This window comes from Periplaneta americana, chromosome 14 (genome assembly GCF_040183065.1).
Source record: "Periplaneta americana isolate PAMFEO1 chromosome 14, P.americana_PAMFEO1_priV1, whole genome shotgun sequence".
NCBI classification, from domain to species: Eukaryota; Metazoa; Arthropoda; class Insecta; order Blattodea; family Blattidae; genus Periplaneta; species Periplaneta americana.
This window is the reverse complement of record NC_091130.1, coordinates 154234462-154258803: the sequence shown is the minus strand read 5'-3', so window position 1 is coordinate 154258803 and position 24342 is coordinate 154234462. Positions and strand designations below refer to the sequence as shown.

General features: G+C 35.1%; 1 protein-coding gene across 1 annotated transcript; it reads left to right on the top strand.

Moving 5' to 3' along the window:
• The first annotated feature begins 1767 nt into the window (after window positions 1-1767).
• Window positions 1768-23125, top strand: mRpL18 (mitochondrial ribosomal protein L18). Its single transcript, XM_069846372.1, has 5 exons — window positions 1768-1819; window positions 10490-10705; window positions 15081-15194; window positions 18149-18260; window positions 22946-23125. The coding sequence occupies exons 2-5, from the start codon at window positions 10491-10493 to the stop codon at window positions 23066-23068; spliced, it is 564 nt and encodes a 187-aa protein (XP_069702473.1). The 5' UTR covers window positions 1768-1819; window position 10490; the 3' UTR covers window positions 23069-23125.
• Window positions 23126-24342: the final 1217 nt, after the last annotated feature.

Here is a 24342-nt window from a genome sequence, read left to right as displayed (position 1 = left end):
GCACAATTCGTTTTGAAACAATTAATGAAAGAAATGTGTCAGTTCTATATAAATCACTCTGTATATAATAATATATGTATAGCCCTCTTGGTCATAATAGAGGTAAATATAATTACTGTACGACAAAAATATTGCTTTTACTCAAGTTTTATTGTATTTTTGGTCCAGGGAAAATACTTCTGTTTAACGCATGTTCATGTGGAGACGTACTGCCGAAACGAGCGGCCATTTGAGACCGGACAGAGTTGTACAGGTAGACGCTCTATCAACTTCCAATATATTTTTTACTTTACTGTACTTCTCACGCTGTTCACCGTATCTAGAATTATTTGTATGTTCATTACAATGTCTCGTGAATTAATAATAATGTTTTATTAAGTTTTTTCAAACTCGATAATTGTACGCTACCATGAAAAGATATAGGCATATCATACCATCATTTTAAGATAAAATTAAAAAAAAAAAACATATATTGCTTAAAATGTTTTGAGCATTAACACATATAAACTTAATCAATACAACAATATTGAATGATAACACTATATTTTACCTGAATTTTCCCCAACTCTAGGCAGGCACGAAAAGACGAGAATTTCGTAACACTTCCACACTCGAACACAGTACGCGGCAAAGTGGAAAAAAATGGCGCGATGTTTAAATTTGGAAACAGTGTAGGTTAATTAAAGTAAATGTAAAACATATAATATCAGAATATTTAATACATTTCATAACAAAATTATTTCGATTTTATTTGTGGATTAATTACAACATTACAAATTATTACTTCAGTTTCGATGCCTAGAAATTTTATTAACCCGAGCCAACTATGTGTGATACGAAACTGGGCAGAAGCCACTCAGGATTTAAGAACTCAATTTATAACAAGCGCGCGCATTCAAACTATTTTTTTGCTAACCTCCATCTTGTTATTTACTTATTGTTTTGATTATCTTTTCTCGACTGAAAAATCAATAAAATCTGTTTTAATAAAACTCATGTTTTATTAAATCTTCATTTTCTGCTTGTCTTTCTACAAGAAAACCTTTCCTCCACTTCTGATAGTTACCCAAATTGTTAATAAAATGCATAGTTAGTCCATTACGTTTCATTGAACGACAACAATACGAAAATGTAATCATGGAAAAGTTAAACACAAAATAAAATATAATTATGAATAAAGGATATGGAAAATATTAAGTATAAACGTAATTAACACAGCGAAATAGATTAATAACACTATATATTTACCTAAATTTATCCCAAAGTTATGCAGGCACAAAGAAACTAGAATATCGTAACATTAAGACGGCACTATAATACGAAATCGGTGAACTGAAAGAGAAATGGCGCAATATTTGAATTCACGAATGCAGAATCTGTTAATTAAAACAAATGTGAAAAATATGATTTTATAGTGTTTTATATATAAATATTTTGTGTGTTAATTACAAAAATAGCAATATATAATTGCATTTGTTCCAATATCTAGAAATTAATTATTTATATCTTTTCGACTTCTTACCGCGCGAGTTACTTGGCGGGAAGAAATAATTTGCAGGATCTTATTTTCGCTTCTCCTCTAAACCAAATAAACCTATGTTCAAATAAAACGAGCCTAAATTTCTTTGGATTGTAACAAAGTTAATAATTAATTAGTCTAATTTAAAAGGAGTTATTGCTTTAAATATCTTGGGGTGATTATTTTAAATCTGAAGTCTTGATTTTTTTAACGTGGAATTATTAAATTCTTTATAAATCAAATATGGCGTGTGACTTATACTCGAACAGATGTACCGCTGCATGTGAAATTAAGTTCTACGTAAGTACATACATGGCATAAAAATCGTTATACTTTCTTAAACATGTCTTAGTTTAATCGTAACTAATTAATATTTACTAATCATGAGCATTATATCACCCTTTAGCAAAAAAAATAATTTTAAAATATATCAATAAAAATCTTATTTTACGTCATAAATGGTAATGCATTTCATTCGATAGCAAAATTCGCAAATGTACGAAGCAATTCCAATTCTTTTTATTGTTAAGAAGTAATGATTTTGTGTAAATTGCATAAAGCATGGTAAATTTAAGGGGAGTGGGTAGTGATGCCTATGCGATTGAAACAGTCCGATACAAAAGTTTAGTTCAATATTTCTAGGGTTTTAGTGCTCAGAGTGGAATAAAAATGTCCATGCTTATACAACCAATCATTCTGAATTCAGTGGTATAAAAGACAACTAAATAGTTCCGTATTCGAGTGCAAAATAAAGGCCCTAACCGATAACCTCTTTTTCCACTTTGCTAAGTGTACCTCATTCTTCAGGTGCACATTACTTGCTACAATCTTGACTAATATACTTTGTATTTTGTTAAATTATCAAGTAATGTATATTGTAAATTCTAAAGCAAAATTTAGTTAAATACTTCACCCCTAGTGAAACAGAAAAAATATTGAACTTTGTTTAACAATTTTTACAATTTTTTCAATGCGTATATATTTTTTTCTCGTGTTATGTGTGTCACATTCTTAAACCCGTAGGTCTACTGTGTAGAACACAGACTGCAGAAAACACTGTAAAAATTTCATGTAAATTGATTCAGTAGTTTCAGAGAAAAATGCACTTGTTTGAAAAATGTCAACTTATGGAAAATTGCATTTAAAAAGGAATGAAGTATGAATTAGATGCACCACCAAATTTAAAGAGATCATTTAAAGGGCATATTTGAAGAAATACCCCCCCACAAATTTATATTATTTTAAAGAGGAAGTTTTGTACTCTTTTTTTTTTTAACACAAAATAAAAAAATCGAATTTTTCACCTCTAATCACTACCTGGTTCCCTTAAAGTGACATGCCTATAACATTTAAATTCAAACTTTTTTTTTGTACATTTGTAACGCAAAATACGTATGTTTATTAAACTTGTGCCATATTATTATTGAGGTTATGTTCTATGTACAGGTCTATTATTATTATTGAGGTTATGTTCTATGTACAGGTCTATTATTATTATTGAGGTTATGTTCTATGTACAGGTGTATTTTTATTATTGAGGTTATGTTCTATGTACAGGTCTATTGTTATTATTGAGGTTATGTTCTATGTACAGGTCTATTGTTATTATTGAGGTTATGTTCTATGTACAGGTCTATTGTTATTATTGAGGTTATGTTCTATGTACAGGTCTATTGTTATTATTGAGGTTATGTTCTATGTACAGGTCTATTGTTATTATTGAGGTTATGTTCTATGTACAGGTCTATTGTTATTATTGAGGTTATGTTCTATGTACAGGTCTATTGTTATTATTGAGGTTATGTTCTATGTACAGGTCTATTGTTATTATTGAGGTTATGTTCTATGTACAGGTCTATTGTTATTATTGAGGTTATGTTCTATGTACAGGTCTATTGTTATTATTGAGGTTATGTTCTATGTACAGGTCTATTGTTATTATTGAGGTTATGTTCTATGTACAGGTCTATTGTTATTATTGAGGTTATGTTCTATGTACAGGTCTATTGTTATCTAAACAGTAGCAAGAGTGGGTTTCTTATACTACATAATGTCATACTGATTATAATTTTAAATTTCTGTAACTATTTTATTTTCATAGTTAATTGGAATCGGTAAAGATTGGCAATTTTTAATGACGAAAAAGTAAAAAATCGTACATTAAACAGCTAATATTATACATAAACTATATGACGTCCATATTTTTCATTATACCGGTATAACAAAGACACAGGATATAAAAACTCAGTTTACAGTACCCTAACTTTTCATATCCAATCACGAATTTTATGTGCACAAAATTTCAAGATATTAGGTACGGCCTAAATCACATATAGGTTTACTCCTTTAAGAAACCAACGATCTTTCTTTTCCGTGTATTTTTACCGACTTTTAACATCATATTTTTATAGACCAGAATTATAAAATACATTTTTCACAAATCAACTGATTTTATCATTTTACATCAATCTGGGATTCTGTTTTTGACTTCTAAGGACAGTGGCTACGAGTATTTCAAATAGCTGAGATATTTGCTTTAACTTGTAAAAAAAAAAGTAGGTCTATTTTGTAATGTGGCTGAGCAGATTCTGATATTATGGTGTAAAATGCGGTGTTAACTGAACATTTAGAATGGGTGGGTATACAGTATGTTAACAGAAATAGATAAACTCATTGTTTTCACATCGCGATGAAATATTAAGGATAAAGAATAGAGCCATACTTGAGCCAAAATTTCTTCTACTTCGGTGTTGTTTTTATTTCCACTTAATTTTCTTCACATTACAGGAAGTATATATTAGTTTCTGCAAGATGTTGGGATTATTCTGATATTGTGAAAATCAGCGGACTTCCATGCATATGTTATGATGTATTTCAGTATACAAACATAGCATTACAGTGGAAAGCCTGAGTAAAATCGCAAAAATTACCAGTCAGGATAGTAGGTCTAGCAACTCGAACTGTAATTTTTTCGCATCCTAAGTCTAAAAATTTAGAATACGGATGAATATGTGGAAAGTAATGCAATTAAGTTTAACTCTTAAAATCTTGATAATTCTAAAACTAACACAAGAAAATCGCCGCATAGTTAATTCTGTATGTATTAATGTAATAATATGGCTTTAACACAATCTGTCTGAGCCCTGCGTGGTTGCTACGCAACGAAATCGTGCTAATATTCAAGCCATATAGTAAAATTCTGATAAAATCATTTTATTTATACTAGATGACAAACCTTACAATCACGCTTGTTTTTCTTACTTGGTTATTTAACGACGTTGTATCAACTACTACATTATTTAGCGTCGATGGAATTGGTGATAGCGAGATGGTATTTGGCGACATACAGTCCAAGGATTCGCTTAAAATTACTTAACACTTATCTTACAGTTGGAAAAATTCCTAAAAAAAAAAAAAACAAATAGATAATCAGCCCTAACGGGAATCGAACTCATGCCTGAGCGCAGTTCGGGATCAGCATGCAAACGCGACTGCCTTGTCTATGCCGGTAGCTGTCACTTGTTACATTATAATGGAGTTAACACTGTGAGTGGTTGCTAAGATACGAATCGAGACTGGAATCCTGGTTAGTCAACTTGATGTTCTTTTCATTAGAGGCTTCTAACTTAAGTGAACACTGTCTTTATACATGTTTTGTATTTACTTATACAGTCACTCCATATGTGTGTAACAATGCCTTTGATCAGCTGTAGTGTTGTTAATAGCTTGCGTCACATTCTATATCACTGCACTTAACACAATTTCTTCGTTCTTGTCAATTTTACTCACTAAATTAAATCTTCAACAAATGAACAACATACAACCGAAAACTTTACAGCTGCCACAAAGCTGACCTGAAGACTATCATGTCAAATATGACAAACTGTTCACTCTTGCTGATTGGTCGCTACACGCAGAAACACACACATGACAAAATGTGGGGAAGCTAGTTTTTTATGTAAGACGTCCAGGTACTGTATCCAGATACTCGAGTTGTCTTCAAACTTGTATAGCCTAGTACGAAGTTAAGACCGATGTAGCTAAAAAAAAACCTACACCAAAGCGACATTTCTGCATCTCATTTAAGCCTTTTTGTATAGTGAGGAAAGTAATGACAATCACAATATTACGTACAAACGAAGTAAAAGATAAAAGGTGGTATTTCGAGACATTGTAAAAAAACCTTCATTGTAGGCTCTACTGTAAACAGTTTACATTTGTTGGGATTACCAGAGTATTAATTAATTAATTAATTTATTTATTTATTTTATGTTTGCTTGCTTGCTCGATCTTTTATTTATTTATTAGCCTACTATGTATTTATTATTATTTATTTACTTATTTGTTTGTTTGCTCACTCTATCATTCAATTATTTATTTATATATTTATTTATCTATTTACTTATTTATTCACTATATATTTATTTATTTGCTTGCTCGCTCGCTTGATCATTCATTTACTGAATGATAAAAGCTTCTCAACCGAATAATAACATGCATTTGCCATATTAATTCTGCTTTGAATTTCTTCTCGAGTGTCATTTATTTTGTTACTCTTGCTCCAAGATATTTGAATTTTTCCACCTCTTTAAAGGATAAATGTCCAATTTTTATATTTCCATTTCGTACAATTTTCTGGTCACGAGACATAATCATATACTTTGTCTTTTCAGGATTTATTTCCAAACATATCTCTTTACTTGCTTCAAGTAAAATTTCCGTGGTTTCCCTAAAGTTTGTGGATTTTCTCCTAACATATTCACGTCATCCGCATAGACAAGCAGCTGATATAACCCGTTCAATTCCAAACCCTCTCTGTTATCCTGGACTTTCCTAATGGCATATTCTAGAGCGAAGTTCGTATTTAAGCCTACATACAGTTACAATAAGTTAGACTTTTGCTAGACCTTTCTTCTCAAACAACTTTCCTCAATTGGCCGCAATGAAATTCTGGAAATTTTTGCTGATCACTTCATTTTCTTCGATGCATTGACGTCACTGTGACTGTCAATCTGATTACATTCATTCAGTCATAGTTTTCTGTCTTTCACTGCAAACGCAGCATTCTCTAACCTTTGTTTTTTTCTGTCTTCCTCTTAGTCTCCGCATATGATCAATATATCTTAATGTCGTCTATCGTCTGATATCTTCTTCTGCCCCGGATTTTTTTCCCGTTCACCATTTCTTCCAGTGCATCCTTCAGTAGACAGTTTCTTCTCTGCCAGTGACCCTTTTTATCTTCCTTATCAGTTTCAGCATCATTCTTCCTTCACCCACTCTTTCTAGCACCACTTCATTTCTTATTTTGTCTGTCCATTTCACACGCTCCATTCTTCTCTATATCCATTTTTCAAATGCTTCTAGTTGTTTCCCTTCACTTTGTCGTAATGTCCATGTTTCTGTCTCATACAATGCCACACTAGACACAAGGCACTTCACTAGTCTCTTCCTTAGTTTACGTCCGGAATCTTTTACCATAGAAAGAGTCATCACGTCATGTTTGCAGTTTTCTTGGGAAAATTCTGATTACAATAGGTGTTAAAGGGAAAGCTCTTGTTCTGATGATATGTCATTAAGTGCAAATTCATATTTTAAATCGCCTTGGAAATGAGCCCTGCTTCTCACCTCCTCCAATATTTCAACGAAGTCGGCGCCTGTGGGTTTTAAGATACTGCCTGAGGCTCATTATGCTTACACTCCTGTTCTGTGAATGATTGTATCGCCCAACGGCCGCGCTCTTGTACCAATACAGCACTCTGTACCGTGAACCCTAGATCATAGAAATAATATGATCTAGGCGTGAACTTAACCTTGGCTTTGTTATTGATGGCAATGGCATATAAATAGAAATTGCTGTAATGACTGGGACCGGATTTTTATGTCATTACATATTATATTCCTTTTAACCTAACCTATATAAATAACAAATCATTGCGAATCTTGTAATTTCCATTAATATATTAAAATTTGATACTACATATTTTTACATATTTACCCCACATTACATATTATGGCTTGGTATTACATAAATCTACATATTTAGGGGTTTTATTCATTTTTACTTCTTTAAAAGGAAAAAGAAAACTACTGCTGGGGAAGTTTACAATTTGAAATAAGCCTTTTTTACCTACTCGAGAAGGGATATATTTCGGAACGAAACATAACATCTAAGTTCCTGGAAGTAAAAGGGGCACTCACCCCTTACCGCCCACTGTAAATATGAATGAACAAAAGGCAACCTTTCTCATACAACTACTCTGTATTGTAAAAATCAAGGAGGGAATAATCTCATACGCATAAGCGGACAGCATAGTACCACAGTCTAGTATATACAGTCACGAAGCTCAATACGTATTAAATATGCAAACATTAGATAGTTGCTCACCACTAGGATCGCTAATATCACCTCATTACAGACAATGCGAAATAGTACCGGCACAGTCTATTGTTTCTAGCATCCTCAAAACTCTAGCTTCGTGACTATATATATAGTAGACTGTGATAGTACTAGGGTCTAAAGACCTTACAAAGTTAAAAGAAACAATAAACATCATGGTAAAATGCTGCAATAGAAACAAATTTGATATAAATGTGGACAAGACAGAAATGATGACACTCAGAAACGGCGGAAGAGCACCAGAAACAGTGGCAATCGTCATGAAGAACAGAAAATTAAAAATTGTACCAGACTACAAATATCTAGGCTTAACAATACAAACCAGCACAGATATTGATATTAAATATTTTCATGATTTTACATATTTTGGTACATATTCAGCTTATTTTTCTTACATAAATATGTACGTATTTCACACCTTGATATTACATAAAAGTCCGGTTCCTAGCAATGACCTAATTGCAGAGTATGCTGGGCTTGGAAATAGTCCGAGGCGTTTTTGGTTTGGGTAAATTCTCTAATTTTTCAGTTTAATATATTATTAATGTGCAAACGAATAAGTTTTGGTGATGATCGTTTCTAGAAGGGATATATAGTGATAAATGTGCCCCATATTTGAGAGAATGAATCTGAATTGGTTTTAAATTGAATTATGATAGTCTATGGTTTATTGGACTCATAAATTTTACGAAGCTTTATTTCTGCTTTTTATTTAAAATGTGGCAAAGTTGTTGTCGGTATGTATTGTTTAATGGCCTGACGTATTATTATGATTATTATTATGATTATTATGATTATTATTATTATTATTATTATTATTATTATTATTATTATTATTATTATTATTATTATAACCAAATTAAATGTAGTTTTTCTTTTCGTTGTGTGGCAATACTGTCTACAACTAGTGTTGTCAATTCAGCGGGCTTTTCGCTGGAATTGTGTATTTCCGTGTTAGTTTAACGGATAAAATTTGTCTAATTGATTTGTTGCTATAGTGATTTAATGATTTTTAACGCTTACAGGAGTAAAATAATCTATTTTTTTATTTAGGTTGATATATAATTTAGTGACTTCTGCGCTGCTTTATAGCGAGGTTTCTAGACTGTAGTTGGCTAGACTGGTGTTAACTGCGCATGATCTGATGTGGTTGAATCTATTGATGAGGTTATGAAGTTGTAATTTTTGTTTTGTACAGGTATATGATATAAAAGTAGTAGTCTGCGTTGTCACACATTTATCATAATTAAATTTAACTAATGAATAACTCCGATAATTAAACGAAAGGTACATAACTAAGAAGAAGATGGTTATGGGATAAGGTTGCCTTTCGTACCCTTGGTGTATCGAGATTGTAATGTGAGTGCAGTTGACATTGCCGAATTATTGCTTTATTTCAAATTATGATTCCGCATTGAATGGTACTTGTGAATTTTGTGTCTTGTCCTTGTTTTGAACTCTGACGCGATAGCCCAAGACAAGAAGGGCCATGGCCTACCAGCCGACTGTTGGCCTCACGTTCATATGCCTCAGCAGAGGTGAACGATCATTCAACTAATACAGGGAAACATGTGGTCATCATCATGATCTTCCCAGCCGTTACGACTAGTTTTCAAGACCGGATTTGGTAATTCTCCAGAAAAGCTACATCAGAGAAAGTACAACTTTCTTTCGTTTCACTCGTTTCTCTGAGATGCGTGTGGTAATCCACACGTGATTTTAAGCAGCCATAAATACTTTCAACATAAAAGTCGCCTGATACTTGTCTATAGGCCTATATATTCTAATACACTGCTGTAACCCCTCCCCAGATGTTACTAATTACCGACACAGCTAAACATGTCTCACAGAAGTCAGTGAAACAAAAGAAAATTATGCTTCTTTTTGTGTAGCATTTCTAGAAAAATACCCCGGATTTCGCTGCTTTGCGTAACTTCAAATTCATCACAGCTGGATGGGCACTGGTCCCATACGCTGGCCGAAATTTCATGAGAATATTTCTTCCCTTATGAGAACTGGAATTGCCGCTCATTCCATAGCTTGAGTGCATGCATGATGCCTTACACCAAGACCATATGCACAGGTGTTTTGACTTAGCACAATTTGTTTTACCTCAAATGTGGAGTATGTTTGAGAGATTACTAACCTGTATAGAAAATGCTGAAAATGCCCTCCATCTTGCTCAAGGCACAAGTCAACACTTGGTTTCATGTTACTGGCCGCTCATTGGAGGGCTCTGTTGTGAATACCATTGATCTCGTATATAATGTTCTGCTTCAAATCGTCCAGTGTCTGGGGGCACGTGACGTAAACTCTGTCCTTTAAGTAACCCCACAGGAAGAAGTCTGGTGTTGTCAAATCTGGAGATCTCAGTGGCGACAGGGTTCTTGGAAATTGTCTGGTTCTCAAAAAAACTTTGAATTATCAATTATATTGAAGTAACATATGAAAGAGACTGGTAGAATTTTGAATTACACGTGCTATGGCTAACATGGTAATTTATTCTTGGTCTTTTCAGTGCCTTTTTTCACTATAAGGCTGCAAGGTTAAATAAGAATATATTTTTTTTACAGCATGGCATCCATTACTCCACTTTTAACCCGGAAAATTGAATTTCCAGTGAGGAATTTCATATTTATTTCTTCCGCAAGTGTAACAACCAATGCAGAAAGTAATGAAGTATGCACAGAATTTTGTAACAGAAATCCACGAAACTTGGAAAGATTACGAATTGCTCGCAAGCCAAGTGGGTACCATCTGGAAGCTCCCGGACGTGAATTCTGGCACAAGTATGTATTAAAAGCAGGTTTTGTGTCTTTGTTGGAGGTGTTTACGCAGGGGTGACTCGCCCATAAGAGCTGCGGAGCTGCAGCACTCCCTGCTTTGTCAAGAAAATAATTTTAATTTTAATTTGTAGAATAATTTTTTATAGATTTTCTTAAGTAAATTGCTTTATATTTCATCTGGCCGGGAATATGTACGATTATCTTATGCATAATCTTTTTGCGCGTCGACTGTATTGGAATTGACACTGCATTCAAAGTCGTCCTGGGATCTGCAGGGTGGGACAGCTCATAGAGTGTGTCTTGCTTGGTCAGGGGGTAGAGAGGTGAAGGGAAGCAGAGGGAAACTGCTGCTGTTTAAAAACCATATTTCGCTGCAGTGGCTTGCAGAGCCAGGCTACAAGGGAAGATCTTTCCTCCCCTCCCACACAGCTATTGTAATGCTACGTCAAATGGATTCTCTATTCCCTTGAAACTTAATGACAAAATTTTTATTTTCTCTTCACATACTTATTGTTGTAGAATCTTATCGAGTTAATATAACGAAATTAAAATCCTCTTTTGCCTTATTATTATATATCCAGCCTCCTTAACTCAAAATGATTGCACGAGTAGAATCCTTTTGATATAGCACGTAAAATACGAAAGAGACTTCTTGTCCAGTTTTAGAAAATTGTTGCCCATCAGTATATCTGAGTGTTGCTTTGGTGTGACGTCTTAGTACCGTAACTTAACCAGTGCAAATGTGCAAGCATGAGTGTGTGTGAATTACAGAATATTAATTTTTCTCAACTTTCCCTTGCGGAGAAAATTGAAGTGAAATTTGTATATACCAAAATCTACTGCAGCTCCCCCAATCCACAAGTTCTCGAACCGTCATTGTTTTTACGTATGTGTTGGCTCCAGTTAGTTTTCTGTTTTTTTTTTTTTTTTTTCTGTATGGATTTAGTTTTATTTCTCTGGTGATTTCGCCACTGTATTTATGATGGTGTCGTGTTTTTACTAAATACAAGGAGTGAAAACATAATTTTTTTGCCAAAATTAAGAAAGGAGAAGCTGAAACTGCACCAGCAGTCGACAGCAGAAATACTTTTAGCAGACTTGCCAGTTAATCAGGATTGCTGTTCCACCGTTCACAGTTGCTTGATTACACTGACCTCTAGTGTTTGAAAATGGAATTATATGCTAACAGAGCACATACATGCAGAAAAACAGACCAAGGAAATTCGCTCATTGTCCATTCTTTATCATTTCTATTCACTGGTCTGATTATGTTAATCTAATGTTGCTTTTTGCACATTGTTGATGTTACATTATCTGGTGTCTTATAAATATTCAATTTATACTGATATTCTGTTAGACAGTCATGGCCTGTTATTCTGAACTCTCACTTGAGTAGCTTAATATCAAAGACGGACATCTGACCTCAATCGAAATTTAGATAATGTGGTTTTTTATACAATTTTTCATGCTCTTTCCAGTTATAGTGAAACCATATGCAAACTCTAACACTACATTTATAAAATAAATTGTGTTAAATATTACAAAGAACACTGTGAATTAAAAAATTGCCTCTAGATCAAAACTGTGGAAACGACAGATGTCCGTCTTTGATATTAAGCTACTCAGTTTCTCAAGTTAGTGATAGAAATTGTAATTGTTTGCTGTATTTTCGTGTTATTTTGATTTTTAATTTTATGATTTGTCGTTGTTTTGATTCATTTGAGACCTATTTGAATTTCTAATGATTTGTTATGAAGTACAGTCAAACCTCAACAATTTTCTGGGAACTAGAAATTATACTATTATCTCAGGGTTTATTGTTGTATTGAAGGGATATGCAGTTTTATCCATATTTATATTTTGAAAGATAATAATAAGTATAAAACAACATTACATATTATGAAATAACATTTACTCACCTTTTAATTACTATTCTTGACGTAAAATTAATTTAATGTGTAATTTTATTAAACTCTGTCTTTTGGTTTTAAGGTTTTCAGCAATAAATATCTTTCTTATTGCTTTGATCACAATGAGATGGTCCAGTGATATACTGGAGACATTAAACCACTTGAAGGTAGCAATGTCAACGTCTTCTGCTGCCACAGTTTTTAAATGCTTATGTTCAGGATTAATTTTACTACTTGCGACACTGTCTTCTATTTCTTTGTGTTTTTAGAAATGCTGCAAGTGTTGGCTGTGCAAACCCACACATTTTAGCCACTTTACTCTGCTTCAGTCTCCTATCTAAATCACTAAATGTAGCTAATTTCGTTTTCAAACTGATTTGTTTTCGTGTTACACCTGCCATCATTAAGAAGTAACGAAATTAACAAGTAACACTCGAATTTGAAAGGCACCACGCGATCAAGAAGACAGTGGCAGGAACCATAAAGGCAAATTCTGTTAAGGGTCATGGCTTAATTTGGCTCAACACGGGAAACCTCACCAGGCCCAGACATGGGAGGATTGACAGATTGAGAGCTCTTTCTTGATTTGGTGGGTGGTGGTGCATGGCCGTTCTTCGTTGGTGGAGCGATTTGTCTGGTTAATTCCGATAACCAAAATAAATATACTGTAAGTTCACAGGGCTAACGGCTTTGAGGCTGGGTACCTGGTTCTAGTGAAGTGCACTGGTAGCAATTTAAAACATGGGGGCATGAGATAGTTACTCCAGTCTCTACCATCATATCCTACCTCCCTCAAATCCATTTTAATATTATCTTCCCATCTACGTCTCGGCCTCCCCAAAGGTCTTTTTCCCTCCGGCCTCCCAACTAACACTCTATATGCATTTCTGGATTCGCCCATACGTGCTACATGTCCTGCCCATCTCAAACGTCTGGATTTTATGTTCCTAATTATGTCAGGTGAAGAATACAATGCGTGCAGCTCTGCATTGTGTAACTTTCTCCATTCTCCTGTAACTTCATCCCTCTTAGCCCCAAATATTTTCCTAAGAACCTTATTCTCAAACACCCTTAATCTCTGTTCCTCTCTCAAAGTGAGAGCCCAAGTTTCACAACCATACAGAACAACCGGTAATATAACTGTTTTATAAATTCTAACTTTCACACTTTTTGACAGAAGACTAGATGACAAAAGCTTCTCAACCGAATAATAACAGGCATTTCCCATATTTATTCTGTGTTTAATTTCCTCCCGAGTGTCATTTAGATTTGTTACTGTTGCTCCAAGATATTTGAAATTTTCCACTTCTTCTAAGGATAAATCTCCAATTTTTATAGTTCCATTTCAAACAATATTCTGGTCACGAGACATAATCATATACTTAGTCTTTTCGGGATTTACTTCCAACCCTATCGGTCTACTTGCTTCAATAAGAATTTCCGCGTTTTCCCTAATTGTTTGTGGATTTTCTCCTAACATATTCACGTCATCCGCATAGACAAGAAGCTGATGTAACCCGTTCAATTCCAAAGCCTCTGTGTTATCCTGAACTTTCCTAATGGCATATTCTATAGCGAAGTTAAAAAGTAAAGGTGATAGTGCATCTCCCTGCTTTAGCCCGCAGTGAATTGGAAAAGCCTCAGATAGAAACTGGCCTATACGGACTCTGCTGTAAGTTTCACTGAGACACATTTTAATTAATCGAACTAGTTTCTTGGGAATACCAAATTCAATAAGAATATTATATAAAACTTCTCTCTTAACCGAGTCATACGCTTTTTTGAAATCTATGAATAACTGATGCACTGTACCCTTATACTCCCATTTTTTCTCCAATATCTGTCGAATACAAAAAATCTGATCAATAGTCGATCTATTACGCCTAAAACCACACTGATGGTCCCCAATAATTTCATCTACATATGGAATTAATCTTCTCAAAAGGATATTGGACAAAATTTTGTACGACGTCAACAAAAGTGATATTCCTCGAAAGTTACTACAGTTAGTCTTGTCCCCCTTCTTAAAAATAGGTACGATTATGGACTCCTTCCATTGTTCTGGTACAATTTCCTTTTCCCAAATTGCAAGTACAAGTTTATAAATTTCGCTAGATACTGCCCTTCCACCCTCTTGTATTAATTCTGCTGGAATTTGATCGATACCTGGAGACTTGTACTTTTTCAGATTTTCTATCGCAATTTCGACTTCAGAAAGTGTGGGTTCCGGTATAAATGGCTCAGCAGTTTGTATTTCAATTTCGTCCCGATCATTTCTATTTGGCCTATGTATATTTAGTAGGAAATACTCATATTTATCATTGCAGTAAGGTGTATCATTATGTGGTTTTCGTTGTGCAGAGGTACTAATGTGTCAGTGGTTTCCTACATTCTTTATGGCTAATGACTAAAGCTGAATTCAGATATCGGTGCTCTTTGTAGCCTAATAGAATTGCTCTCTGTTTCAGGTTAATCTTAGATCGCAGTACACGCCACGTGACAGCAAAAATAGTTCATAACACAGGCTTCGATGTTGTAACTGCATCAACGAAAGAGTGGGCAATCAAGAAGTTTCTTTACAGGTGAGATATTAGAAAGAAAACTGCTGTAGTTGGAGCAGCAACACTGAACAAAGCCGACAGAAATAGAATGAAGCAAAATACAGACAAGCCTTACTGCAGTATTGCCACCATAGACACTTTGCCACACTTTGTATGATCTGTTAGTAGGAACCAGAGGTCTGCATCGGACGTTTTCGCTCGAGCGCCAAGTAGTTCATAGCATAATCCGATAGGTAGCGCACATGCATGATGGGTAAAATTGTCATGAGCGATAAATCCTCGAACGGTATAAGCCAAGCGTTAGACATTCGTTCTTGTTACAGTGATGAACTGTGTAGTAACATCACAGATGTTTATCATTTCAAAACTTTGCAGTGTTTAACTAACCTCTCCATAGTACAACTACAAAACTTGCTTTAAAATGTAATATAAATGTTGTAGGTAATGTTCCCCCCCCCCCCCCCAACAGGAGTGATTTTGTTTTTGCCACATCTGATAGATATTATTGGATGTAAATGTAATTATTATAAACGGAGAACACAATCACGATAATGCAAGAACTGTATCAAGTTTTCTAGTAATAATAATAATCTCTAATAATTAGTGTATCAATCTTTGCGTCTGTAACAGTTAAATTTTAGGAAATAAAGTATTTTTCTTCATCTCCAAAGTGATTTAGCATGATTTTCTAGCAGAATTGAAAGTGCGAAAAAAATGCGAATTTCCTATCAAATTGCGAAATCACGAGAAAAATGCTATTTAATAGCGATTTATCAGTACAGTGCTATTTTTCACTCGAAAAGCTCATTATATATACATACTGGTATAAATAAAAATAGTAAAGACACTTTTTTTAAGTCCATTGGATGAAGCTGTATGCAAAGATGTGTTTTCGAAAGCTCCTCAGTCAGCAAAGAATAAACTGTCAATTTTGAAGACATTCTACTCAAAGACTATAGTTCTATCGAACAATGTTGTAGAATCAAATATGATCATGTTTCCAGGATTTTCGAGTATACCAAAACAAGAAATTCGAAGTGTATACAATAATTAATTTAAGAAGCTTACTTTGAAGAGCAGGTGAAAAATGAAAAATTGACATAGTGAAAGTGTTTAATGCTTTAAGAACAGAGAAACTGCAGGGAACCAACTTCACCTCCTAGCTCATGATAGGGAGAAACTTAACTTAGCATTGGAATCAATTGTGGAAAAAATACGCGAAAAATTAGAAGATGTTCTTCAGAAGAATCCTACACTTACCCATATCAATGCAATAGCAAATGTCTTGTCAGGGAAGTGTAACAAAATGGGAAAATGTGACTTTCTAATATAACAAATTTCGGAATTGAAGTAGGTTTCCGTGCAATCAGTAGACATTAAGCATTTTTGCTTCCTTCCTGCAAGCTTGTGCTAACAAACAAAAAGTGTATTTCTTTTTTTTCATGGTGGGTACTTGACTTTTCGTCATTCACTCATATGAAGCCATTTGTGTAGAAAAAAATACATGTAGTTAAAATTAATTAACCTTAATGTCAATGTAAGGGATAAAATAGTCACTCTGTCTTTCTCCGTGGCGACCGAGGTTCGATTTCCATCTTTTTTTTTTTTATTATTATTTTAGTAGGTTATTTTATGACGCTTTATCAACAGCTTAGGTTATTTAGTGTCTGAATGAGATGAAGGTGATAATGCCGGTGAAATGAGTCCGGGATCCAACACCAAAAGTTACCCAGCATTTGGTCATATTGGGTTGAGGGAAAACCCCGGAAAAGACCTCAACCAGGTAACGATTCCCATGTTGGTCAAGGTGTATTTTGCAGTTGACAAAGTGGATGCTTAGTGTTTTATTGAGGGTGCTCCTGTTTTCCCCGCTATTATGATCATGCCACGAACACGTTACAATCACTCTTCAGTGAGGTTCCAAGCCAGGCGTCTAGAACATACAAAGAATGATTACAAAAATTAACGAGTTGTATACATTGGGTTTAATAATGATAAAAATATATAGTCATAAAATGTTGTGCCATTTTATTAGCACTGATTTTTTTTTTTTATTGCTAAACACTTTTGAGACAGAAATAGAAAGTGGTAAAGCATATAGAGTGCTAGCTCACAAAAATATGAACAGAATATTGCTGAGTAATAAGACTTTATCTTCTTGTAGTGTAGGCTTTCACGGCCAGAGTCTATAGATCTAGATTCATTTTCCGAGCTGAGAGGCCGTGGTCTATTGGTTGGTTTTCTACCAGACGTTTCGTCTGCAACTGCGGCAGACATCTTCAGTGGAGTGGTATCCGAGGTCGCAAAACTCTTCTCGCCGTACCTGAGGCAACTGATCCTGTGGCTGGTTGTGCGGGCATATTTATAGTGCAACTAGCGGGCCGAGGCCTGTTGTCGCTGCGATTGTTGTCATGTTTATAGATATCAATCGCTTCTCTATGTAGATGGGGGAAGAAGTGCGTCGTCGTGCTCAAGATGTCCGTGTCCTTGAATTGTATGTCATGATTGCCCTCTTGATAGGCATGTGCTGCCACTGCTGATTTGTCGACTTGTTGACTTTAATCGCAAGGAAGAAGGCGTAAAGCTAAACAAATGTTGGTACCCGGTCCTAAACAGAACAGATAAGAAGCCACTACAACAGAAGGACGGAACCCAGAAGAGGAGCAGCGAACAAAGTGGCGTGGACCACAGCGACAACAGGCCGCGGCCCGCTAGTTGCATTACAAATACTCCCGCACAACCAGCCACAGGATCAGTTATCTCAGGTACGCCAAGAAGAGTTTTGCGACCTCGGATACCACTCCAATGAAGATGTCTGCCGCAGTTACAGACGAAACGTGTGGTAGAAAACCAACCAATAGACCACAGTCTCTCAGCCCGGAAAATGAATCTAGATCTAACTGTATCTTCTGTTTATTAATACATGAAATATCTTACATGTTGGAAATATGAACCCCTTTTAATGTTACTTGTAGCACCAGTGATGTGTCAGCCTACTCGAACCTGGGACGTGTGCTTGCCCAACGATGTTTAGAATCTGGCATCATGGAATTCTACTGTGATCTGAAGCCTCATCCAGGAGGAAAGGTTAGTTGGATGCAGTCAGTAGCTTTCCCTCTCTCTCTATCTCCCATTTCTCTTCTCCTCGTTTCCTTCCTACTCTCTCTTCATTTGTTTTCGTTTAATATCCAAATACTCAAATATAGGCACCATCCAAGCTACACCACTGCCACAATTCTGGTACTAAACATAGGAGAGGTATCGTACTGGCAATGTGTTTGTGATCCAACACTCCAACTCTTGCACTCAAAGAAGAGTAAAAGAGGCGGAAAAAGCAATATTAACATTGCATAGTGGATTATTCTAATACATACAATAATATAGATGAGGTTGAGAAAATCCACAAACGATTAGGAAAAACACGGCATTTTACTTGAAGTAAGTAAAGAGATAGATTTGGAAGTAAATCCTGAAAAGACAAAGTATATGATTATGTCTCACGACCAGAACATCGTCATCATCATCATCATCATCATCATCATCATCATCATCATCATCATCATCATCATCCTGTCAAGTACTAGTCCCAAAAGAACTGTTACGGACTGAAAAAGCGATTTTCTTGCCTTCTTTTCATAGGTGGCCCAAGTGACCATTTCCCATTTGGACGATACTTCATTATTGTCTTAGGGATCCTGGATGAAACCATTCCTGAGACGTGTTCCTTCCAGTTTAACTGATATCTGGAGATATAGTCCAGTATTGATTAATTTCCTGAAGGATATCCTCATTTTTCTTTCGATCCCATTTAGTGTAGCCAGCTGTTCGGTGCATGAATCTCATCTCTCAAGCAAGTCTCATCTCGCAAGTTAATGATACATAAATTGTTTAGATCCAATATCTTTGTTTATAAATTTCGGAATGAATGTCTCATTCAAATTAGGCTCAAACTTTCTAGAGGATATCTTTCCATTATTGGAGTTTATGCACCAGAACATAGTACGAAATGGAAAAATAAAAATTGGAAATTTATCCTTTGAAAAGATGAAAAACATCAGTAACAAATATAAATCACACTTGGGAGGAAATTAAATGCAGAATAAATGTGGGAAGTGCCTGCTATTATTCGGTTCAGAAGCTTTGTCATCCAGTCTGGTCTCAAAAAATCTGAACGTTAGAATTTATAAAACAGTTATATTACCGGTTCTTCTATATGGTTGTGAAACTTGGACTCTCACTTTGAGAGAGGAACAGAAATTAAGTGTGTTTGAGAATAAGATGCTTAGGAAAATATTTGGGGCTAAGAGGGATGAAGTTACAGGAGAATGGAGAAAGTTACACAACACAGAACTGCACGCATTGTATTCTTCACCTGACATAATTGTTTGCTGTTTAGACAACTGTCCGAAGACAGGTCTGAACCTCTCAAGTGATACCAAGAAGGCATCACTTGTGAGGCAACTAGGTCAGGAGATAATGGGGTAGGATGGCCAGTTCCTTTCCCCCTCCATTGCATACATCGCTCACTAGCTACATATTACACTAGTCAGACTTCAAATGCATACAAACAATATTGTTCTTCCTCTGACACATATCGTCAAGTGAGATGTACTGCCTGATAATAGATGTACATATCAGCCGGAACCTCAATCAGAAGACCTGACATAATTGGGGACATTAAATCCAGACGTTTGAGTTGGGCAGGGCTTGTAACACATATAGGTGAATCCAGAAATGCATATAGAGTGTTAGTTGGGAGCCCGGAGGGAAAAAGATCTTTGAGGAGGCCGAGACATAGATGAGAGAATAATATTAAAATGGATTTGAGGGAGGTGGGATATGATGGTAGAGACTGAATTAATCTTGCTCAGGATAGGGACCAATGGCGGGCTTATGTGAGGGCGGCAATGAACCTCCGGGTTCCTTAAAAGCCAGTAAGTAAGTAAGTAAGTAATACAGATGAGGTAGTGTTTTATACATTTGCTACAAAAAGCACAAAAGTAGAACGAAGCGAACTGTGGATATGGCCTGTAAATCACATACAGTATTGTTATCATCTCTTATTTTTCTAAGCAGTTATTGTTTACATGAAGGATATAAACTGCTGAGCTAGATTACAAAAATGTCAGTCCCCTATTTTTATAAAGCTTAATATCATTAATTATAATGTAACATTTATTTTATTGCTTCTGGTCCTGATGGATCACAAGTTCAAGGATAAGCAGTGTCCTCTTTGTTGGATGCAGGTCATGACTTAGCTTCAGTAACACCTGAGGTGTTTAACTTACTTCTTCATCTGTTACCAGAATCGAAATGTCATGCAATACTTACTTAGGTACTTCCTGGCTTTTAAGGAACCTGGAGATTCATTGCCGCCCTCACATAAGCCCACCATCGGTCCCTATCCTGAGCAAGATTAATCCATTCTCTATCATCATATCCCACCTCCCTCAAATCCATTTTAATATTATCTTCCCATCTACATCTCGGTCTCCCCAAAGGTCTTTTTCCCTCCATCCTCCCAACTAACACTTTATATGCATTTCTGGAGTCGTCCATACGTGCTACATGCCCTGCCCATCTCGAACGTCTGGATTTAATGTTCCTAATTATGTCAGGTGAAGAATACAATGCGTGCAGTTCTGCGTTGTGTAACTTTCTCCATTCTCCTGTAATTTCATCTGTCTTAGCCACAAATATTTTCCTAAGCACCTTATTCTCAAACACCCTTAACATATGTTCCTCTCTTAAAGTGAGAGTCCAAGTTTTACAGCCATACAGAACAACCGGTAATATAACTGTTTTATAAATTCTAACTTTCAGATTTTTGGACAGTAGACTGGATGATAAAAGCTTCTCAACCGAATAATAAGAGGCATTTCCCTTATTTATTCTGCGTTTAATTTTGCTGTTTTTAATAAGTATGAAAATGGGACTCTCCTACCTAGCTTTGAGAATATTCGGTATGCATCGAACCACCATATCCCAAATATTTGTAAAAAGAACTGAAGGAAAGTAGCGTCAAAAGCAAACAGAGTAAATAAATTGTTCAAGAAACTATGCAGGATGTCTTTAAAAGTAAATATACAAACAGCATAACCATAACTGACTGCATCAAAATTAAAGTAGAACATCCATCTATAATATTGTAGATGAGGATGAAATTCTTAATCGCTGTCACTCAAATTGGAATGATCAATTTTGAATCCAATTTTATTGTTATTGTGGAAGATAGGAGAACTAGCAGTACATTCATAACAAATGATAATGGTCTGCTGATGTTATTGGGCCCAGAGATGAAGTTATGGCTGATAAGGGATTTTCGAATATAAAAACAAACCTTTCTTGCCGTGGTTTTGTAGTGACACCTCATTCTTGCACAAAGAAAAATTAACAGCTGATGAAACTGTAAGAATTGATGTCGGAAGATATGTTCAAAGGATAAAAATATAGGCTACTATACAATTTTTTTCCAAAAAAAAAGCCGCCCTAAATAAGGGTTCGATAGATCGGCCTAGTAATCAATTCACAATGAACAATGATTAAAAACAAGTATGTGAAAATTTGAAAGAAAAAAAAACAGTAAGATAAATGATATGAAAACATAGGAAATCATTTACAATAAAAGTTTGTTGGGTACAAATGATTACTAATTATAGCTAAGGATGATCTTAACACATGAGATCCTATGGCATCAATCGTTGCAATCAGAAATTTTAAATTGTTTAAGTTGATTTAAAGTTTCTCGTGGGATCGTGCCATGGGCACCGAACACGAGCCCAAAAACTGTCCAATGTGTGATGTGGTATTGTGCTCCGAGATGCTGACAACAAGGCTCATATATGACTTGTTTTTCACGACACACCTCTTGTGGCTGTTGCTCGTGCATCTCGAAACGGATTGTGGGGTCAGTTAAACTTACTCACTATGTCGAGAAAATCATTCTCATGTATTCTGCTTCAACAAATTTACAGCCCTTAATAATATAATGAAATTTGTTGTAAAATGTTAGTAATAATATTGTATCAGCTTGTGTATAAACATTCTTATATTAACAATGAAAATTACTTTCTTTGAAAATGTAAATAATTATGTCTAATTACGTTTTGGCAAGTAATAATAAAAATAGAAGTTATGTGCAATGAGTGTACTGTCTTCATTGGAGGTCACCTCAATCCCTGTTGGAGACTGACATATTATATGTTTACAAATATTTCGACTCTGATCAAAATAGCTAAAGGTGTCATTTTGTGGAATTCGGAATATTTCGAGGTCTTCAAATTTCAGTCGTAAATTTGTTTAATTACATTGTTTAATGACCAGCCTCATAGGCTAGTGGTCAGAGCTTCTGGCTACAGTTCATGAGGTCCTGGGTTCGATTCCCAGTTAGAACACAGGAATTTTTTCTTAAAGGGGAATGTTCCTGTGTTAGTCCATGGTCTGGAAATTAGGTTAGGCTTAGGTTTAAGACCTCTCCTGGCACTTCATAATCATAATATCATCGGGGCAGTGTAACTCAAATAAATAAATTTAGTCCTGAGATCTCTGACTCTACTTATCTTCCAAGGACGTGATGGTAAGAATTTTTATCAAAGTTGGTCTCAGTTGGGTGAACCTGTGAACTCGGACTTAATAGTGAGCATGATAACCCATGGAGGACACATCAGTGTAAGTCTAGAAGTTACTGTACATTGATCAGAGCAAAAGAGTGGTAAATGTAATAGACATCAATGGTTCTGTGTTATGCACTTATTCAATTTTCATGTTCTCAGGTGGAAGCTTTTCTCACTAGCTTGGAAAATGGTGGAGTGACATTGTCAGAGCCAAAGAGGTTTCACCCCCATCGTCCGTGGCACCTTGACCGCCCTGAGAAGCCCTGGGAAGTTGCAGAGTAGCAGTGACTTATGTAGATGTATTTAGTGAAGCAATATAATGTTTTGTACATACTCTGACAGATCTTGTTTTTTGGCCTATTTCCCAATGCTTAACACTTTCAGCTTGGCGGAATTGTGAATCTGAACTGGATGAGTTCGCAGAAGCTGGGTTCGTCTGAGGATTGAAGAGAATGTCTTCTACTGTTTTGCAAGAAGATTTCAGGTTCAGAGTCCAGGAACTACAGGCTAATGTTATTTATTGATACGTACATGGTAAGGATGGGAGAAAATTCTTTTAAAATAAGTACAGTGAAACTTCTTTTATACATTTCACACTTATTTGTTTTTTCTGAGGTCCCGGAAAAATTCCTATAGCTACTTTGCATGTTAATTTGTTTCAGTAATACATTCTTCTATGCTTAAGGGGTTAGGTACAGCTTACAGCAGTAAGCAGAAATATTCAACATTTTTTTTTCCTCCAGTACTGTGCCTTGTACAAATAATGAATATTGGTATGTGTAAAACACTGTCCTTCTGCTATATGAAAAAAATATTTTTATGATTTAAAAAAAATTATCTATATTTTTTTTTTTCAAAATTAAAAATGGTGGCAGTTCACTGGGCAGTAATGAAGCATTTCCCTCATAACTCATAAACTTGTTAACTTTTTCATGTTCTCCCTCTTTTATTTTATTGCTGAAACTCATATTTACAATATCATGCTCTTTCAACTACATTCTTTAATAAATATTTTTTTTTAAATTTTGTGTTAGAAGAAAATACAGTAGAGCATCGATTATCCAAATACCGATCAACCGAAACATCGGTTAACCAAAAGCGTTTCAATCGGAAAATTTGAATTTGAGCGCATACCATGTAGGAGTTTTGCTAGACTAGACGCCAGTTCGGAAGGCGGTCGGCTGCTAGCGTTTGCGTCGAGAGAGACAGATAGTGAGAGAAAGGCAATGTACAGCATTGCCACATCGTACTTCACACGCGTGCGCAATACAAGTAGCTGAGGAGAGAATTTCAATTTTAAAAAGACAATAATGACCTTAGCCGTTGATTACTGCAAGCATGACAAACCTTTTATCAGAACATGATCAAATCTTACGTTCTATTAATAATGCTTATACCAAGTTTTAAGATTATGTGCGGTATTATTATTATTATTATTATTATTATTATTATTATTATTATTATTATTATTATTATTATTATTATTATATCACACAGTTTTAATACGAAATGTATACGGTGTATTACTAGAAAAAATGATACATTATTTAAGTAGA

Coding starts and splice junctions, on each gene's coding strand:
- mRpL18 (XM_069846372.1), top strand. CDS start 10,491: ATGGCATCCATTACTCCACTTTTAACCCGGAAAATTGAATTTCCAGTG. Junction 10,706..15,080: donor GGACGTGAATTCTGGCACAA/GTATGTATTAAA, acceptor TCTCTGTTTCAG/GTTAATCTTAGATCGCAGTA. Junction 15,195..18,148: donor ATCAAGAAGTTTCTTTACAG/GTGAGATATTAG, acceptor TGTTACTTGTAG/CACCAGTGATGTGTCAGCCT.